The 22,310-nt window shown below is 41.5% G+C and overlaps 1 protein-coding gene across 1 annotated transcript in view; it reads right to left on the bottom strand.

The window, feature by feature from the left end:
* PRTG (protogenin) overlaps positions 1-22,310 on the bottom strand; it is a 48,512-nt gene that overhangs the window by 7,454 nt on the left and 18,748 nt on the right. Inside the window, exons 10-13 of the mRNA XM_010131333.1 lie at positions 6,206-6,301; positions 5,473-5,659; positions 3,673-3,800; positions 2,745-2,915 (exon numbers count right to left, since the gene is read on the bottom strand). Of these exons, the coding sequence (XP_010129635.1) occupies positions 2,745-2,915; positions 3,673-3,800; positions 5,473-5,659; positions 6,206-6,301 (582 nt within the window). The remainder of the gene's footprint in view (positions 1-2,744; positions 2,916-3,672; positions 3,801-5,472; positions 5,660-6,205; positions 6,302-22,310) is intronic.

Here is a 22,310-nt window from a genome sequence, read left to right as displayed (position 1 = left end):
CTTTCCCTAAATAGAAAGTTACAGAAGTGGCAGTTACAGAAACAAATCCATCCCTTGTTCTCTTTCACATATTCCATTCACTTTCTCAGATTTAAGCCTAAATTTCGACCTTTCAAATAGTTTCAGAAGTCGGACTTTATACTGTCATGACAGCATATAAAATATAAGGTTGTTTTGTTGACAAAAAAAGATTATGCATTTGGCAAAAAGGAAGCTACTTCAAAAGCTATTTCAGCTCTTCCATAAAAAGCACCCATTAGCTGAAAGCATTTGAAGTAAAACGTGAGGTATCTGTAACCAAAGGAGCTGTAATATTTAGCACCAGCAAGGGCGAAAGGTCACGTTGCAATATTACAGGCTCTTTCCCACCGCTCCTTTCAAACCTGCTGCATTGCTGAAGCGAGTGAGCACTTGGTACTGATTTACTGCACCCCACGTGTGTGAAGGCTGTAACTTCTGACCCACTTGAAGAGAGCTAGGGAAAAGGGGGAGGCGGCTGGAAGATCATTCACATCACAAATCAGCCACAACGCGCAGTTACATTTTCTAATTCGATCGTGCCTAACACAAGCCCAGTCAGGTTAGAGGGTTTTCTTTTTTAAGTTGGTGGATTGGTAGAAATTTTCATGCATAAAGCCCGTGCTAGAACTTCTATAGCAGGGAGAGTTTCTTTGTGGGTTTTGGTTTGGCGGGGGTTTTAATTTTGTTATTTGGGGGATGGTGTCCCTGGAGGTATGGGGAAGGAATTGGTTTAAGATTTCACAAATCTTCTGCAGAACAAATCTAGTGTTGGGACAAAACAACGCTATTTATTACATAGGGTCTTACCAGAATAAATGCATGAACAAACCTAAACCCCGTTTCCACCTCAAATCAGCTGTCACCTCAAATCAGGACTGTCATGGGATGATCACAATATTTGCCCCACTTTACCTCCACATATGAATTTTCTTTCACAGACTTTTTCATCCGTACTTTAACTGAGAGCATTACAGATTGTCCTAACATGTCAAGAGGCCCATACTCCAGGCCGTGCCTCAAACCCTAACGTATCTGTGAAAATACAAAGTTAGTGACTCTACCACGGACAGACATAGTAATACCCCGAGATTTATAGCTCTCCATTTGCTCCTTCCCTCCCAGATTCCAGTATGGGAACACAGGAAAACGTTTACTGTTTGTGCCGTCTCCTCATCCAGAACAGCCCCGGTAAGGCACCATTTGAGATGCTGTCGGTCTCGCAGCCATGGCTGAGCTGACGTATGTACCCGACAGCACTTCAGACCCTTTGCTGCAGACAACAAATACAGCACAGCATCGCCAGAATGACAGAATTTATCCTTCAAATAGAATTTAAATCTGCTGGGGTTTTTAGTAAGTAAAATTTAATATTAAAACGGTCCTTTCATATGACAACTTTGCATCACTGTTTCTTTCAACAATTTAATGCCACAACTTTTTTTTGCTATTTCTTAAAAACAATTTTATTAGTGAAAAAAGACAGGCTCAGTCTTCCCCCTATAGTTAGACCTCATCGATATTTCAGAGTCTAGTTATTTTTCACAAATTTTGCTTAAGATTAACCATCATTTTACCATTATTCTTCCCAGCTGACCATTCTGTTTGAGGCCAGCCCCACAAACCCATTCTGCTTCAGCACAGATAAAGCGGCACTGCCACTTCCGAAAGCGGCTGTTGGGCTTCACCCTCTCTTCAGGAGCAGCACAGAGGACAACCACCATCTCCGAACTGGAACAGTTCGCTCTCACTGATGGCAAAACAAATTCTCCTCTGTGAGTGCATTCTCATTACGTTACACGGATTTTCTCCACAGAAAATGTAAAGCCTCGCTCTCTGCTGACAACTACACTTTCAGGCATGAAACACCACAGAAAAACAAACAGTAACTCTTCCCGGGGAATCCTCTTAAATAACCTACTCAAGCATAAGAGTCCTCTGCAACACTGAGCTTCCCCCTCTGGTTTCATGCATTATTAGAACATTACCTGTTCTGAACTGCCTCTGTCTAGTTTGAATACCAACCAAAGAGTAAATAAATGCCTTTTTCCTTTTTTTCTGGCTATAGTGGAAACCTGTTCCTGATGCAGCTCTTCAGATCTTGGTATTATTCCGCAAAGTGACTATAGGAATTTAGACTATTATCTACATCTAATCACAGAGATGTGACTGCAGATCATATCACTATACCTGAGCTACTAGCTGGGGCTCAGCAGGACAATTGAGCCAGAGAGTTAAATTGAATTTGCAGAGCAATTTACTGGGAGTAGGGGAAGGTTCATTAAGCAAACTGAGCTAACTGGATTGGCAGTGATCGAAAGGAGCATATAAACCCACACAGCCACATTTATAATTCTATTTCTGGAGAGCAAGGCATCTCAGAGACTTCACGTTTGAAAGAGTGCATTTACAAAATGAAACCATCACAATCGTGGTTACAAGAGAACGAAGATGGACGTAATTGGATTTATGAGACGTTTTGGTTCACATGCACACGCTGAGCTCTGAAGCAACAGAGACAGACCCTTTCCCCTCACCTTCTGAATATTAACTGGTTTTTAATACATTTTCATCACAACCGTAGGAATAATTCTTAACTAATTATAACTTTTACGTGACCATTTATATCAATTTCTCTCTTACTGTAGTCCAAGGGAGCTGAAAGTAACAAGCAGCTTATAAGTACCATCGTTTGTCCAGTTCATAGGCTTATGATTTTAGTTTACCTTCTCTGTGCAGCACTTGCCATTCCCCAGCAATCCAAGACTTTCTGGATGCATAGAGGATGGTATATCGTGTAACAACTGTTTCAGGGCCATCAGGTGGCTTCCAGGAAACCAAAGCAGTATCATCCTCTATCAAAGTCACCTTCACTCCTACTGGAGGGCCAGATGGTGCTGTGAGAACAGTAACACAATGCTATTAGCTAACCTCATTTACGTGCAATTAAATTGCTCAGAAAGAAACTGTTGTGCAGACCTAATGGCTACTGCTACGTCCCACATACACGACCTACAAAGAAACACATACTGCTCAAGAGAAACTCGCCTGTCAACTCTGGTCTGACCAATTGCTTCACTTTTGTAAAAGCAATTTTCCTCTTTTTCCTTCAGCTGCAGAAGGAAACAGTTACTGACAAACCCGCACCTCACTCCCCTGTGAACAGGTACATCCAAACGCTGCAATGCTGAGAACACGAAGCTGAAGGTTTGGATTTGCACTGGCCAAGCCGACAGAAAACCGAACCAGCAGCTAGGGCAGTAGATGTATAATATTCTGACAGTTCCTAAAACTTCTGGGTTTTTAAATGTTTTCATAATGCCTATGAATCAGTCATGCCTCTTCGAGAAGCATTTTAAGTTTTGTATTCAAGTTATTTCCATTCAGTGGTTGATAATGGTGTAAGTATATCACATTTTGCATAAAAATCATTGCTGATTTTAGGAAAATTTTGAAAAAGAATTTCACAGTTCCACAACAAGGATTTTCCTGGCAGGGTTTTTCTATCTCTAACCAAGAAGAGCAGTATCTCTGTCTCAGAGAACAGCATTTCTTTCACCTACAGACAGCTTAAAATTAGTAAGCAATTTTTCAGGCCATTTGTTTTAGAGAGCTTTGTTTTTAGAACCACGTGGTCCTCTCCTAGATGCTTACCTTCTGGAAGGGTAGTATGGTAGACTACTGGACTCCAGGGACTGGAGAGCTGGTCCACATGCAGCCGAACTGCAAATTCATACATTGTTTTTGGCTGAAGACCCTGGACTAACATGTGAGTGTCTGACCTGTATGTATGAAGGAATAAAATAAACGTAACAGCAGCAGCTGACCTGAAGATCCCAATCTTAAATGATGGTATCTCGTAGTCACATGCATAGACTCTCACTGTCAGTTCAAAACAAGACAAACCAGCTCCAGTCCAGACACATGGTCCAGCTGTGCTGCCTACCTGAAAATACCAGCTTAGTTATACTGGAGGTCTCTGGAGGATAGTCTGTCTGCTGCCAGGTGACTCGAGCTCAAGATTTTACGAAGGTTGTCTGGACAGCACAAGCAAGTCCAAGAACATTATGGCCCAGATCACCAGTAGGTATCCCAAACTCAGCCCTTTCCACATTGTCCACAGGACACAATGCTTCAAGCTGCAGTAACACTTAAACTACAACCAGCAGCACAGCTGCAAAGGCACATGCTGTTAGCTCCAGCTCCTGCATCTGCTTCTCAGGTCACAGACAGGCACCGGCTATGTGTACAACTTCCCCTTCCACTTAGGGCCTCTATCGCCCCGTATTTAGGGGATCTCGGTAGAATATGAATATTCCCTATTCATCTGGTAGTCATATTTGGTAATTGATTAATTGTAAAATTGATTATATTAATTGTAAGACTGAAGTTTACTAGTTGATCACAATGCCAATTGTTGACATTCTGCTTTATTTAGATTCTGGAGGAGGGGGAATATACACCAGGGTTAATTCTGGGTGATAATACCCAAGTCGAGATTAAATCTCAATTTGAAATGGTGTTACCCCACAGATATTGCTTTATTAAGTCTCATTTAGTATTTTCATCTTCCATACTGCAAAGGCAGTCACCAGTATTTGCAACAGTCTCATCCTGTCACAAAAAGCAGCACTCATTGCTCTGCTCCGTATCACACACTAAGAATTTTACATGGTGATTTATGCTGTGTCTAATCGTTAAGGCAGGAGTTATACAGCAGGGAATGTGTTCTTTGAACACCATCAATATTAGGATGGAAACTATGTTTTAAGAGAGCATATTTCTTATTTAGAAGGCTTGAGCAAACCCAAGTATTAAGGGAGCTACTCGTGTATGGATTCCTTCACCAGCACCATGGCCCCCAGCCTAGGCAGTCACAACAGAGCAAAGTCTTCTGCTCCCGTACCAGCGGGGCAAAGAGCCGAACACCAAGACTAGGCAGAATTTCTTCCCTGTTCTGCCATTTGGTGGCTCACGCATTGCTTCTCTTAAAAACAAGCTGTAGTTCCTACTGAGCCTGCTCCTGGCAGGGTGCCACAGACTCAGGAATGTGGCATTCCCACAGTAACGTGCTCAACCCCTCGAAACTCAAAAATTGACTAAGTACCATCTTTGCCCAGACAAGGTACCTATAAAATAGGTATTCAACTTTGCTTGGTTGAACAAGAACTTAAAATTAAATTCAACTTAGACAACTAAAAAGCCATTAAAAATTCCAGAGCTTATCCAGGGATCCAACACAAGGATCACAGGCAGAGTATTAACTGTTCTGCAAACACATCTCAAATAATCCAAGAAACAGAACAAGCAGCCACGAGGCAAAACACACAGGCCTCTAAGGGAGATAAAAATTGTTATAGTCAAAGGCTATTAAGAGAGGGCAGGAAGAGCAGAAACTGAACGGGGAGGCTCTGGAAATGGGAAACCAAGACTCGTCAGTAGCGCTGCACTTACGTTTGAAGGTAGAGAACCAGAGACGCATTCTGCAGCCCCACGGGGTTGCAGCGGATGGTGTAGTTAATGACTTGCGCAGATGTAAAGGCAGGCTTTCCCCAGTGCAGGTAGATAGAAGATGAAGTGTTAGCCTTAGCATAGAGGTGGTGAGGAGGTGGTGGGGGTGGCACCATGCGATCACGGACAGCTGTTTGAAACAAAAAAGGAGCACGAATTTTTTAATGAACTGTATACAGATACTGGCAAGATTAAGAGACAGGCCTTGAGCCCAGAGGTTTAGATTCAAATCCACCCCTACCCAGCACTACCTGGAATTCAGATCCAGGAATCTGGTTCAAGCTATTAAAGATCCCTCCTAACCCATTACATGTCACATACTACTTCTGTAGTCCCTCTTGTTTATTCAAAAACAAAGTCAAAACTATAAACAGAGACAAAGGAGAGAGATAAATCTCTCATAAGATACATGATATGTCACTGGTTAGATGATGCAGACGTGCCAACAGGGGAGACAAATGCGTTTGGTAGCTATCTTGTTTCCTCAGCTGCAGTTCAGGAGCACAGGAGACTGTCTCAGTTGCAGGGGACTAGGACAGTATTTGTCACAGATATGATCTTTCTGGGTCTCTGGTTTACACTGAATTAATTGATTATTTATAGGTTAACCACACAGAGCTGCTGGGACCTTGAAACAGCTCAGCTCTGAATAAATTCTTCATGCTCCAACACTTACAAACACATCCTGGCGTGCTGACTGTTTGGTCTGCCTGATAACCTTCTTCCATACTGTTATATGCCAGCAGCCTTACATGATACTTTCTTCTAGGATCTGCACAAAGAGAAAGGAAAAATTAGACTCAAGTGAAAAAATAAGGATTTCCAGACTTCTACAGAAAGCGAGGTAACTTGATTCTCCTGCAAGTTTGGTTTAAAACTTGTCCACTACAATCAAGAGACTAATATCTCACAGTCTTACTTCCAACAGCCTGAAAGAGAAGTTTGTAACAGAAATCAGTGGGAGTAGGATAACTATCACATTTCTGTCTGTAACAAAATCACCCCTTCACGGCCGCAGAGCTAGATTCAATAGCGTGAGTCAGCACACCACTGAAGTGTTTTCAGCCTGTGCTAGAGAACTGTTAAAACAAACAGCACGAGGTCCACAGAAACCAGCATTTGTTTCTGGATAAGCAGGCTGTAATGAAGCAGAGCAATCACAGGAAGAGGCAGGAAGACAGCATCCAGCAAAGAAACGGGAAATTCCAGGCTCCAAGAGCAGATGTACTGTGAAACAACAATAATCGCTAATAATGCCTTTGCCTAACAACTTCTGCTTCCATGTACTTCCTTGATCGCTAGTTCTGGCATTCTTAGAGGGTACCTGTTCCTGACCTGAAGGGTCTCTGTTTCCTTTCTCTGGCCATGTCTTTGGGTACCTGTATTGCAGTTTGCTGCTATTCTCTGTTCTGTTAATGATACTCCGGCCTTGATTCAAGTGAAAAACCGCTAGAGAAATGAATTAGAAAGGGGCCTTGAGCTTCCCCGGAGGGGGGACAGCATGGGGTACACACAGGCGACTGGGAGTGCAAAGTGCCAGCACAGCTGCCCTGCCCCCCCGCAGCCTGCTCCCCCGCAGCCTGCTCCCCCGCAGCCTGCTCCCCCGCAGCCTGCTCCCTTGCCATGGCATTAGCAACAGATCCCTTCCGTACCGCGATGATCTGCAAGGTGTAACACTTGCTGCTAGTCCATACGGGCTGCTACGGCTTTGCTGCACTCCACCCCAGCCCGGTGTAGGTACTAGGACGGTCTCCTCTCCTACTGTCATGTTTCTTTCTACTAAGATTTTCAGAAGGTTCCGATGTTATATAACTGTGCTGATCTTATTTATTTCTTTTTTCTGTGCCCTAAATTAGCATATTATCCGTCTTAAAATAAGCTCTCCTCTTTCTCATTTTAGCTGAGATTTGACATGGCCTCTCTCATGAAACCAAGGGGAACGCAAACCCCTGACATGTCTTCACCACGAAGAGGACTTGGGGTCACATCGGATCGTTAGCTCCCTCTGCAGTCTCTGCACCACCAGAACAACAACTCGATCTGACGTTTCCATAGAGACAGCCCAGTAATTCTCTAATAACGCATCTCGTAACATCCTTTCATTTTTATTTTGAAATGGACAGAATTTTTGTGCTGTAGTTACCAACATCAGTTTTAAATGAGAAATCACTAGGTAGAGTTTCCATTTCTATGTATGTTTATTTTTAAAAGACTCTTTTACCAAAATCCAATATAGATGCAAAAAGAAAAAGTGATTACAGTATTTCTTTGATGTGTTTAACACTAATGGCAGAATAGACAAGAGGAGCTCATTCCCATTTTTGAAACAGGCTTTAACATCACTGATAGACAATATAAATAACAAAACGTCTCAAAATGTGGGTTTATGAAACTAAAGTAAAATTCTCACTTGCTTTGAAGTTTTTTTCACTTTATAATATCACTTTAACAACAAATGATGTCATTTGTTCCTAGCCAACAAATTACAATCAGAGAAAAGGAGGACACGGACAAACAGAGGAACCTTAAGCATGTGAAAAAATAATCTATGTCACTATAATATTTAAAATTCAGAAAGGTAATAAGATATGTACATTGCAATCTCTCAAAAATTCGTAGAAAACAAAAGACACATGAAGGGAAGGTGCGTTTAAACACTGAGCCCAACCAAAATAGCAACTGCACTTCAAAAGTACCAAGTTATTTGAATACGCCAAAATCAAGTTACGGTGACTTATTGAGGCGAACGACAGCACCCACCTCAGAAGAGCAGAAACACGTACCTGCCCAGGCTTCTCAGCCTGTGGAGGGAATGCATATATTTAGCCCATAACTGAAATATTCAAAAACAAAGCCAAAGTTTAAAAAGGAGGCCATCGAGGCATCTTTTCAGAATTACGCACTGGCGATTGTGATAATAATTGATTCTCCCATCCGTTCTTTAAAAAACCTTGAGTCTGGGTACTGTTTAGCAGACCCTTGAATGGATTCCACATAAACAGGCAGCATCCAGCCAGAAGGCCACAGTCTTTTTTCTTTACAAAGTCCTGCAGAAGAGACCCCTGCTGCATTTCCACAAGACACAGGATGACAGGCACGATAATTTATCATCCTGTCGAGCACCTTCAAAAACTCTGTGCCCTTTGAAAGTGGTCACCCAGAACTGATCATCTTCACTGTGAAATGAAGAATAGCGAAGGTCTAGTGCCCTGCTGAGCTAATGAGGAGCCTGTGAGGTCTGTTTATCCTCACTGCCTTTTTTTTTTAAAAAAAACCAAATTCTTTATTAACACTTGATTGGGGAGGAGAGGAAGAGTAATAGGATGTGGAAGAAAAGCAAAAATGTAACTCCCACAAAAAAATTCAAATGTCTTCGAGAAAACCACATTTTTTTTAAAGTATCTTTAACACTCTACATGTAGAAAAAGCATGATTTGAATATCATTCATCTTACTATTGTACGATGCAAGAAGCTTCAAAAGAGTTATCTTTATATAGAAGAACCTGTTTAAGAATAAAGTCTCTCGATTAGTCTCTACCATCTAAAAAAAAAGTTACTTCTACTTCAGAACATCATTGTTTAACCAGTAGCAAGACCAGCTCACCCCAAAAGTGATGTCAGAATTTTTAAGGGATCACACATTACTGCTTCTGTGGCTGAAAAACCATCTGCTGGTATCTGTAGCGGAAGCAGCAGCTGAGGAGGACTGCATTATGTCCTGGCCTAGAAAAGCCGAAATGTTTCAGTAGTCTAAAATGGAGGATGTAAAACAATTTTGAAGCCAGTGTACTGAGCAGCAGAAGGAACTGATGTGAGACTTGCTTCACAGATTCCATGTGTACATTAGTGAAGACCGGTTCAAAGCACCTGCTGGGATGCTGTTCCACGTCCACCATAGCTTCTTCACAAGCAAAACAAGAGAAGCAATAGCCAAAGGTCTGCCTCCAGTTCCCACAGACACTTGTACGCTATTTGTTTTATTAAGTGGCGGAAACCACTTCTTGTCTGAAGTCGCCTCTGTTTAGGATATTTTTAACAATTGCTAGTTTTGTTTACAGGCTCATGTTATGATTTACTCCTCAATGGCAATCCCAGTACAAACCTGGCATAAACACTTCCATCCAGCAGTCCATCAGCTGGATCAAGCATTCAGAGCCAGACATGTCCTTAGAGAGAAAACAAACTTCAGAAGTTTTCTTATCTTTAGCCAGCATAGGTATCCTGAATAGTTTACACATAAATCATTGATAAAAGCCTGGGGATGGGGATAGCAGGGTCCCCTGGGGGCTGACGGTCTCAAATTTAGTGTACGCCAGCCATGCACATTATACAGCAACAGGAGGCTTTGAGAGGCTCAGAGAACAGGGGAGCGAGAACTGAGGCCATCAGTCATGCTCATAACAGACCCAGAAACAACGTCTTTCCTCAGAAGATCACGGCTATTCTGAAACAAATTAGGTGCAGTTGTTTACTCAACCCACTCAACACATAAGTTCAGTTTAAGTAAAGAAAACCTCACATCAAGATTTCATCTCCGCATTTTCAAAATTCCTCTGGACAGCTGTTTAACACCAAATCACTTCAATTAATTCTCTTGCAATTGCCAACATTTTTGTAGTGGTTAAAGGCTTGTTCCCAGACCTAAGGTGAACAGGAACAATTTTGTAGCCTATTTACCAACTGGCTAAATTTTTTTAAAGTTAACTTGTTTCTGCTGAATATGGCTTGGTTTCTTTCATGCTTCTGGCATTAGCTTGTCGTAAAATTGTCACAGCACCTGCAGCTCTTCAACAGGCATTTTTATAGTTATTGCTTAAATCAGCTGGTGGAAAGGATGCAAAAAATACACTGTTTGTACAAATCAGGAGGCCAGCACTGATGTTGACATCGACATGCTAATCCATAAACTTTATTACAAGAGTGCCTCTGGAGTACACAGAGACTGTCTTAAAAGAGGTCATAGGCTGGATGTGGTAAGCTGGCACAGCCTCACACACAGGACAATGGAACTGCCTCACACACCACCTTTTTACACAACCAAAACCTGTCAGCATTAAAAACACATGAATAACAGTCCAACCAGAGGAATAAATTTTGCCTCTGGTAATAATAGTGCCACAAAATAAGAGTAGGAAAAAGCTAAATATGCCTTATATTGATTAATTTCAAATTATCAAAATCGATACTGTCCAAAAAAAAAAGCCAAAAACCAATCAGTGTTTTACAATTTATGTAGCAAGAGCCTCATTTTCTGATGGCAGTTTTAGTAGGTGGGTCACTGCTTGCTGGTGAAACCGCTCTGGAATCCTGTAACCTATCACCCTCTCCCACGAGAAACAGCAGCGAGCCCTGCAGATTCAACTTTGACAGGTCTTTCGGCAGCAAGACACACGGGGGAGCCTTCTCTTTCTTTTGGGAGTCTATGAATAGGTTCTACACCTTATAGTAAAACTATGGCAAAACTAAATACCGCAATTATGAGCAAAAAAATTCAGTTGAACTATCATTTAAAACAAGAATTGTGACTTGGAAAAACATTAAACATTGCAGGAGCTGCACCTTGGTAAGCCTTCAGATGACAATGATCTACTTGTGTATTTTACTGTCTTACCTCATCCCTGAGACATTACCTTAGATTATGTTCAGCTTCTCAGAAAGCCAATAGAAAGCTCATAGCAGTTACTGATATTCGCGCTGTAAAAACAGATTCTTCAAGAAAAATACTACAGTGCACTCAGATGTTTCAACTCTGGTTTTGTGACAAGTTATTTCATTTCCCAACATGGAGGGAGATCCACAGCTGCTTAGAGAAGAAGTTTCTCCACTGAGAGAAACTTCAAAACTATCATGAATAATTGAGAATGGATTTATTAGCAGTTCTACTGCTCTGCAGTTCATTGGAACACCCACATCGTATCGCACCAGCTCAGAGCTATTCAGTATTCTTTACTACTGCCTTGCTTCCCTGTAAATCTCCCATTTCTCCTTCAGTAAGGGGAAAAGTTGCTACTACAAAGCTGTTGTCAGTAAGAAATACTCATAGTCAGATTTTCCCATTTTCTTTTCCAAAACTTAATTTTGTATTATATTCAAATTATATATATTTATTAGTTAAACATGGTTGAAACATGCAGAGCCCAATTGTCAAAGCTTAGGAAAATATAAATGGTCTAGTTAACACTATGCAATGGCAGACAAAAGCAACGACAGAGCTGATGATCTTCTCATGCCAGAACTAGTTTTAGTGTATGTTGGTGTATTCCATGGAGTTAGTGTCTCAAACTTAGTTCTTCGGTTCTTCTAAAACATTGAGACAAATACAGAATAACATATAAACAATCTGGCATTGTTCCGCAATAGAATAAAAGGTGCTTCTGTTGCCCCTCACTGGCCTCTGCGATGTGTCCACCCAAAACCCAGGTTTAGCTGGCATGACGGCTGTAGCAGCCACCGTTATCTGAAGGAAATTAAAAAAACCCGAAACCCCCAAATCCTCTGTTTTGAAGACATTTCCCTACTGATAAAGGTGACACAGGCAGAGGAGGGACCATCTCCCCAGCCAAGGTGGCTTAGCTCCAGCTGGTAGAGTTATATCTCCTTACTGCCAGACGGTGTCCTCACGCACTTCCAGTGAACACAGCTGGAAAAACTAGAGGCATCAAGGGTAAAATGCCTGGATCAGCAGTGAAACAACTGAAACCAAAAATGTGCTTCTAGTCACCATGCGGTTGGTGAAGTACTTTTTAATGCAACTACCTCCTTCTTCAATTACCAAGATTGCACAGAATGAATTTTTAGGGAAAGTTACTAGGAACAACGAAGTCATAATGGAACAAAAAAATCCATTCTCAATACATCCTATTACATAATTAAACCCCCCGAAGCTTATTCTATTGCGGAACAATGCCAGATTGTTTATATGTTATTGTGTATTTGTCTCAATAAATTGGCCAATGAAAAATCCTAATCCATATATAATTCCACCCTCCCTTCTCGAAAGAACATACAGAAATGCAAATGTGCTGCTTACACTTTAACACTATCTTCAAATCAGTTTTCGGCAAAAGACTAAACTGCTTTTACCCCATTCAGATTTTGGTAATTTGTCCTCATATGATTCTTCTGTTTCAGGTAAATTTGTGGCATTAAAGAGAAGCAGAAAAGCTGTAGCAGCAGGTTCCACGACCACACTGTACACGCAAGACATGCTCTGGGTAACTGTTCATTCAGCTGGAGCTTATCCTGCATTCAAAACGAAGAGTCCTAAACCAAGAACGTTACAGAGCCATGTGTGCTGATACCAACACAGCCAAAATTTTGGCTTTCTGGCAAATGCTTCAGAGAAAGCATCTGTTTACAGGCTATTTAGCCAAGATTACAAGAGAATGTAATATTGCAGCCCCTAAAAGCCCTGTCATTGTTTCCTTCAGCTGCTGCATGTTTGTGAAGCTCCGAAGGCCTTGAAAGGAGCCGGGGCAGAGCCAACAGGTCAGGGCTAGATAAAATTAAGAAAGAATCTGAGGTCAGACCATGAAAGAGCTCTTTTTTTTCCCCCACCTCTCCAGAACAGTAAGCCCACCTCCAGCAGCCTTTCGTTCAGCACTGATAAGAAGAGACAGCACTCCACAATCTGGATTTCAGACTTCTAAGTCGTCTTTGAGAAGAGGAAAAGATAAGGAAGCCCAAAGAAAATGGATGTTTTATTATCATTTACTGTTGACTCATTAAGTCTGGATCCTGGACATACTTTCATACCTGTTTTGAACATCCCCATTCTCAGCACTTTAAAAGTAAAATACTGATAGAAATAAAAGTATTGGTGGCTTTGTTCTTGTTTCTCAAAGAATTAGGACTGCACAGAATTTCTAGAGAAAAAGCCCCAAAAAGTTCAGTGGCTTGATATTCTGAGTCGAGTTCAGCAACTAGACACCTAGAAAGCACTGCTTCAGCTACATCCAGTACGGTGATTCTAACAGCTGGAGAAGGGAATAAGGAAAATATTTCAGTTTTATTCTCGCTTACGTATAAAATTTAAAATTATACTTTTTTTCTTTCAATTAAAGGTATCAAATCCACACTACATTCAGAAGGCTGAAAAAAAAATGTGCTTGTTCTAAGGACAGAACTTCTGTAGCCAAATGTCCATTTTTAATCTAATCTTTTGTGCTGCTGCATTTTTTGTGTAACCTACAGGTCCATTGTTGGGTACTGGTCCGTCTGGATAGCTCATTGGTCTGGTTTGCCAGGGTGACTGCGCTGCCCCGAGCCCGTCCCTTCAACACAATAAACTCCAGATAATTATTCAAAGAAGAGGCCAGCAGCATGGGCTGCTCTGACATCGGGTCACGCCCTTTGACATCGAATCTGGGGCTAGCCACAGTCTGCTCCAAGCAACAGAGGTCCAGGGGAATTATTAAGGGGGAAGGGTGGGAAAGGAAGAGCATTGAGAAACACTATCCTTAAAAATGTACTTTTGAAGCAAAGTAATGTAAATACAGCAGAAACTTATTAGGAAAATAAGCAAATACATTTCAAATACACTAGACGAAAGGGACAGAGAGAAGCGCATCAAGCCAAACCGTATCATAAACTGGGAAGCAAAAGGATGATACAGATTCAGGCCTGTTCCTCTCAAAAGCAGGTTTTTCCCTCGGATTTTCAGTACTGGACTTTATTTCTCTTTTCTAAAAAATGCCTTTTTACCTTGCACAAGTACATATGATTAAGCAAATAAACACAGTTTAGCAATCCTGTTCAATTATGCTTTTTAAAATCTTGGAGACTGAGGATGCCAGTTTTAAGCAGTATTAGTAGCTTCAGATAACAATATTTAATTATTTCTACTTTTAAAGGAGTTGGCATTTCAAAAGATCTCACATTTTAAATAACTTTTTAGTATCAATTAAAATAGTTTGAGGGGTTACAAATTGACAACATTTTACATCTCATGGGGTTTTCTTCAGCTTAAAGGTAGCTTTAAACAGATGGAACAAGGACTGCCTGTGATACTCAAGTTTTCCTTTGCAAACCAAATAACTGAAGTAGAAACTAAGCAATTTGTTCTTTGAGCAACATTGTAAAAGTTTATTTTGGTAGAAACTAGAACATATGACATATGTGAATCGATCCAGCTAAACGGTCTGGCTTTCCGCTGCTTTGGATGGTTCTCGCTTATTTGTCTAAATCTGAAAAGGGTCTGTATCCCTTTTGTAGCTTTGCACTATCCCCTTAGAGGGCCCCAGGACAAACAACGCCTGACACCCCCTTGCAGTAAAAACATCACCTCTCCTACTGCCCACCATCAGCAAAAGCAGCTTTAAAAAAAAAAAAAAAAAAAAAAAAAGGGAGGGAGAGGGGAGGAGGGCTGGCAGGGCAGGATGAATTCCCAGCACACAGCATTTCGGTCCTTTGGAGACTACGGAAACCAGCGGACAGCCTTAATGTCTCTAATCTTTTAAAAAGAAGTAAAGCAAAACTCCAGGATTTTAAGTTTGCTCGATCTCCTTATGGGCGTAGAACGCAACCGCTACGCCTGCCACGGTTCCACTCAGTCCCTGTGGCTCTCTTGTGCCCTACAGAAGGGCTAAATTGCACAAGCAAAAAGCTCTCTTCCAATATTATTCTAACAACACACTCTAAAACTAGCAGACACCCTTATGTTAACTAGCCTGGCTCACCGTTTTCAAAGCGAGCCCTCAAAAGCTAACTTGAAAGCAATACCAGAGGCCCGGACAAACACCTAATTTTGATCTTTTGTACTCGCCTTTTCTTCTGAGAGACCTTTTCTTTTGTTGCTGCCCAGTGGAAAGCACATAGCTCATTGGTCCTGCTTTGAAAGATGAGAGCACTGCCCCTCAGTCCACCCCTCAGAGCACAATCACTTTTAATGGAATTATGTAGAGAGGCCATCTCTGGAAGAAGAAAGGGAGGGCGAGGGGGGAGGGAAAGATTGTCCTGTCCGAAGGAGCCAGCAGAGCCTTAATTACCCCCAGTTACTAACACAAATATGTCCACTGAGAATTCACACAGCGGCCCAAATAGGATATGCCAACCCTTACAACAGGTTCCCTTACCTACAGCAACTGACCCACATGCGAGTGACGGGAAACAGTGAATCAAACACTACAGCAGAGGATCAGAAGAAAAAAAACCCAACCCAACAAACAACCCACACAAATGCTGCTATAAGCACACCTCAGAGGAGGAATGTGCTATAAAAGGGTTTTTTCCATAGGATGGGAGAGATGTCTCCAGTGAAGACCAGCATTCTGGGCTGCAGATAGGAAGGAAGCGAGAATTTGCCTGACCTTCGTGCTATGAAGAATGCTTCCAGAAAATGCATCGAAACACAATGCCATAAGCACCCTACAAGTGTGGTTTAACATCCATCTAGGTACCAAGTTCTATCACACAGATGCACTGACTGCCTGACGTCCAGCATCACCTTACAAACTACACACTTTTACACAACTACAAAGGCAATCTGTTCACAGCGCCCAAACTTTCCCCTGAAGCTATGAAATAAATTTGCTTTGAGAACCAACATTTTCTGCTGGTCTGTCATGGGCTCTCCATGCCATTTTGACCCTTTTGTGCAGCAAAATGAAAACACTATCTATCATTACTTGCACCGCAGTGACTTTCTAGGAGGTGCACAGTTTCATTGCAAAAACATCTGTGGTCTCGTGACTCTTCTCAGATCTCAGGCTTTAGGAGTCATGCTGTTGAAAGCACGACTGCAAGGCGCAAAAGTTTCAGGTAGGGCGACTAACAATCAGTCTGGTTCTCTTCTTCTTGAGAAGGCAAAAGCAACTGTGCTAAACCACATTCAAATGCTAAATGTAAAACAAGTCAGTCATGAGAGGAAAACAAACAAACTATATTCAAGTAGAAAGCACCACAACGTTTTTCTTCAGGCAAATATTGGTCACATGGCCTATATCCAGCTGCATCTATAATTAGGGCCCAAACTTCAGCGGGAATTCTGTTATTGCAGGTGTCCAGGGCCATGTGTGCTCCCGCTCACACAGCGCTCCCTTTTATTTGTCAGACACCAGGCTGTGGTGGGGCACCTACTGGACAGAGAGATGCCTCTTTTACCCTCTGTGTCCGTGGGCTTGCTGGCACACACAGTTAGTTGTGTGAGCACTGGACTATTATTATACAGACATTTTGCAGATGTAAACAAAACCGCTCAATGAAGCTCAAAATTTGGCACTCACTTGTTGAAAACAGGGTGGAGGAGCAAGTTAACCTAGAAGGCTGTCAAGATTTATAGTGAATTTGCTAAACCAACACGTTTGTCATTGACCGCTGGTTAGTCTGATACACTTTTACTGCATCTAATATGGTAACCCTCACACTTCATTTGCTGAAGTTAAATCCAGACTCATTAAAAAAGGCTTCAAAGGCTGGCATCAAGCTTCCTTTGTACACTACTTGTAATGCAAAGTATTCATTGAAAACTCAGTATGCAATGCTGACCATTTTCCAGTTACCCAGGCTAATAAACCACAAAGCAGGGAAGACAGCTAAGAGCACCTGTGAAGAGCTCAACCCAAACGCCTTAGCTCATCCGGGAACTCACCTCAAGTGTGGCGGCAGGAGGACACAGGTCTCTATTTGCTCAGCTATGAAATGTATTCCCCCACCTCCACACATGAACATGCCTGTCACTTGCCCCTCGCTATCCTCCTTAGATGCCTCATTCTCCACAGCCTTTCTGACTGGTTGCCAATCTTTGACATTTAGCAAGGGTATTCATTTTAATTACATTTAGATTGTGCTGAACTACCTCCCTGGTGGTTTGGTGCAGCAGTGTTATTTTTAGCCTTTACATTTTCATACAGCACATCCCAGACTTCTAAAACATGCCCTGGAGAAAATTTCCATTTGTAATGATAATAAAAGTACCCAGGACTCTGCAGCGTCCTTGGCTCTAAAACGCACCACTGTTCTAGTCGATGGCACGCTGGCATGGGCTATTCATAATGAGTTTTGTGGTAGGAATTTGCACAGAGAAGTTTGTTAGAAGACGACAGCAAGTGACAACTTGTCACCAGGCAATGAAGCCTGATGTACCACATACTTTCGTTCCGTCATGAATGCTTGCAGTGAGCTTAAAGCTGGTACAAACACTCATCTAGAAGGCCAGAAGATTTCGCATCTCTGTAAAAATTACAGAGAGGCAAAATTACAGCAACCTTTCATCTCCGCACTGATTCCACCTAAAACTGTATTTCGACAGCATCTTGTGTTCATCTCTTTCCAGGTCAAGACTCTGCTTTTCTAAGATAATTCGCCAGAAGGATTACTCAGTCTATATTAGTGGCAGCAGCTGTGCAAGTTAATGTTGTTGTTGCTTTTAGTTAAATAGATGTTAATGGTTTATTTGAAGACTATTTAATTAAGAACAAATTTCTGGAGCAGTATTCTTGAAAGCACCATTGACAGATCTTGCATGTGGTGTAAAAGGGGTCAACATGTGCAATCTGAATCTGGACCTAATAAGCTCAGGAGCTCAAATCCTTTACACAGAGTAATTCTCTGAACTGTGTTCTGAGTACTAATTCCCTTCTACAGAAATGTTGTTTAATGTTCAAAGAAGCATCTAAACAAGAAGAGTAGCCTGACAGATTTCAGGCTTCCTGAAACTTCTGAAAACCTCTTTGCTCTTCTGGCTGACAACACAGAACCCACTATTTCCTTAAGTTAGTGGTGTTTTGTAAAGACAAAGTGTGTGTTTTCTCCCCACTTGAAAATGGATTACAACAAGTTTTCAATGTAAATACTACTTACTACAGATGAATACTACTGTACTTTAAAAGGATGCTCAGAATAGCACAGAATAGCAATAACAACATGGAAAATAAACTACAACTTTGCAGAATCTGGAACAGAATTTCAGAGTGTGCCTTTTTCCAAGAATGCTTTTTATCTATGTAAAGTATCTTCTATACTTGTGTAAATGGGAGTTTGGTCTGACTTAAATTTTTCCTTCAAAATGTTTTTCTTTAGTATTTTTCTTATAAACAAAATCAGTCCTCATGGGAAGCAATGCTGTTGTCTTCAAAACGCTTGACCACAGACCACCTGTAATTTAAATCTTTCACCATATCTGCTGTATTTTTAAGCCAGTTTTGTGAAGAACAAGCATTGAATACATGTCAAATATTGAATTAACAGACTGAAAGGTACAGAGTAAAAGACTAGTAGGCTACCCATAATCCAGGTTATTTTTGCTATCTTTCCTTTCAAGATATAAATCTAAGCTGTATTACTATTTTGACTGACAAAGGGAGAGCAAAATTATCTTGATGTAAGTCAGTCCTCTGCATATGGAGTTTATACAACACTCAGTAAATGGAAAGCAGTCTGACTGATTGATTACTTAAGTAAAATAAACACAAAGCTACTTAGCTAGCTGCCTTCCTTTGTACAATTGAAAGGCTTTCCCCACCAGCAATTCAGTTTTACTGATGTTAAGTTGAGGCTGCATCATGATGAGCATTTTAAACCAGCACTAGCCAACACTAGCAGCCAGGCTGCTTCCCCCCACCCTGCAGCCACTCCTGCCACAACCGTCATTTGCGAGTTACTTTTCGTTCCGGGCAGCCAGCCTTCCTGTCCCTGTGCAACTGCACGAGTGCGAATGCAAGCACTGAGAGGAGCAGCGCAAACCGTGAGGTGCAGCCAGGTACACAAGGAATGTGGAATGTTTTCCTCCAAAAGTGCCTGCTTTGGCTACTTTGTTGTGCTCTCAGTCCACTTTGATGAACTCTGACAATTAGACCACGTCCAAGGAAACAGAGCGAGCCCCTGGCAGAACCAAACACCTGGCTACTCCCAGCTGTGGCCAACCGCTTAGGACGCAACACAACCACCATACGCAGCCTGCTGAAATCGTGAACCTCAAACCTACCCACACAAAAATTCCAATGACAGAATAGCCACGCTATGAATTTATTAATAAAAGAAGCTTCCCTCAAGGGGGAGCTGTTATCTAATAGACTGAATGAAAAGCTGGAAATCTAGAAATTAGTATCTCAGTTCTGACACTGATTTCGGGGATATCATATCAGACTCGGTTTAAACCATCGGTACCTAAGTAACTCCATGAAAACAGCCCTTCTCTTCCTTGTGTTTCAGGTACCCAGTTTGTCAGATGGGACAATGAACACTCACCCACCTGTGAAACTCACTGGAACGGTCACAAAGTGCTGGAAGAACACGACGTGTGTTATTAGCAGAAATAACAGAAAAATGGAAATACAAGTAACTACCGAAAGTGGATTTTTGTCACACTGCTGCAGGCAGCGTGCTTCAGCTGCCTTGCACGGGGGCACAAGGGACACACAGGCTCTGGGGTCCCACAGGGGATTCTCCTCCTGGCTTCAACAAGGAGGAAGATGACCCTTTAGAGGCAGATCTTCATACAGGAAAACTAAAACACAAGAGGGAGGTGTAGGCACTGCTGGGCCAGCCGGCGTACCCCAGACTTGTGCCTGCACTCTGAATCACATGCTCAACAATTCACTTTTTTGTCCTACAGCTTGACTGCATTTTGATGCTTTTCTCCAGGTATTTTGCTGGGTGGATAAGAAGTGGCTGTCATTTCTGAAGGAGAAGTATGACTATCAGCGCATATATGACAAGACTCTTGCAGTCACACTCCATGCAACACCTGTCTACTCCGCTTGGATAACATACAAAGACTTAACACATCTGAGCAAAGTTTTCCAGCAGAAATAACTGGTAGGGACTGCTACAGCTATAGTTTTTCCCAAGGTAAGTGGTTGTCACTAAGGCAACAAGGACTGACGGGAAACTAAGAGGAATTAGATAAAGGTAGATGAGAAGCAGTAAGAAGGTGACCGAAAGACACAAATAGAGAAACAATATTAACAATTATCATGAAAATAAAAATTAATTCAAAGGACTAATATAGTAAGAGGTATGCTTCTGATGGAGAAGTGCTTGACTAGACTAAGATGATTGGAAGCCAGAAAATACCCGATTTTTCTTCCAACAGTTTCTATATACACACAGCTACAGAGCCAGGAAACAGGCTGTGAGCACAGCCCTCCCCGTGTCTTAAAGATACAATGGAGAAAGTGGAGAGTTGATGGTAGCTGGACACACGGCACAGCAGTGCAACACCTACCCATCTGCCTCTCTTCCCCCATACACGCCATCCTATCCTGCTTCTAAACATCTCCAGTGCCTCAAACAGAACATGTTTTCAAGGTATATTTGCATACAATATTTTGTGTCTCCTCCTTTGTCGGAGTATACAAATGCGTCAGCTGCACAAAGAGCCAGAACATGCACAACCAGACACACATGCGAGGCAGAAAACTCAAGTCCGGAACTGACCTACCAGACAAGATCTGTTCTAGCTTCTACAAGCACATGCAGCAACAAGTATTTTTGTTGTCTAATGATAACCAGCTTGAGTCAGGGTACAATATTCAGCTATGATAATAGTAAAAACACTGCGCAACGAGTATAAATGCTGAAATACACTTTTTTATCCAGAATTTTTTCCCACTAAACTTTTTTCCCAGATGCAAAAAAATCACACGTTTGGAAAAGAAGTTTCACAGCAAGAGCTGTTTCTTCCAACACAAGATTGTTTTTTTTTCCCCCCTCACTTCCTGCATAGTCTCCCTTCATTTGCTACAAAACTGTGACTCCAGGCAGTCTGGAAAAAAAAAAAAAATACCAAAAAACCAACACCCAAACCCCAAAAACCCCAACAAAAACAAAGCCAAAAAACCCAACACGGGCTTTTACACAATTGTATCTTTCCCCAGAATAGAAAAATGCTGCTGCTGGCAACAATGCCTTCATGGCAAATATATAACTCAGGTGTTACTCATGGCAGGAAAGCTACCAGAAACCGTATTAGCTTAGCTTTAGAGGTGCATTTACTTACTACTAACACAAAATTTGCAAAGAGCCCCTACTACTACCTTTCCCATACAACTATCCCAAGTGGTAACGTGACCCAAAAACAGTTAATGGAAAAAAACCTCAGGAGAAATTAAGTTAACATTTTGATCACAAAATCCAGATTGTTGTTCAACAAAGAAAGAAAATAATAGTTTTTTTTTAAAAAAAAAAAGAGGGAAAAAATTAAGAAGCATAACTAGCCCTGTAGAACAAATGTTTTTTTCTGACCACTCTGAAGTCTCTTTCATGTGCTAATGGTGGCATTTTTTTAAACTCTTCCCCTTTGACTTACTCGGACCTTTAAGGACCTCACACATCTAATGGTTCCTCACATTCACCAAGAACAATCAAGAGAGGTCTGGGGGTTGACATGCAGTATGATTAATGGACAATGTTGATTTAATTTCCTATAACAGGAGTTTTCTCTAAGCTTTCTCCAAGGAGCAGTTTCTTCGCAATCCAGGACTTAAGTATTTTACTAATGAAGTCCAATAAATAGCAAATTAAATAATGCTGTCTCCCAGAGACAAATCCTCTCATTTCAGGATCAAGAGAGGTCTGGGGGTTGACATGCAGTATGATTAATGGACAATGTTGATTTAATTTCCTATAACAGGAGTTTTCTCTAAGCTTTCTCCAAGGAGCAGTTTCTTCGCAATCCAGGACTTAAGTATTTTACTAATGAAGTCCAATAAATAGCAAATTAAATAATGCTGTCTCCCAGAGACAAATCCTCTCATTTCAGGAAAAAAAAAAACAACCATAAACGAAAAAAACCCCCCCACCCTTTTTAAAGTTCTGTTTAAATCTAAAAAAGGTTGTATAG

Source organism: Buceros rhinoceros, unplaced genomic scaffold (genome assembly GCF_000710305.1).
Source record: "Buceros rhinoceros silvestris isolate BGI_N320 unplaced genomic scaffold, ASM71030v1 scaffold40432, whole genome shotgun sequence".
NCBI lineage: Eukaryota > Metazoa > Chordata > Aves > Bucerotiformes > Bucerotidae > Buceros > Buceros rhinoceros.
The sequence above is the reverse complement of the archived record's forward strand: the minus strand, read 5'-3'. Positions and strand labels throughout refer to the sequence as shown.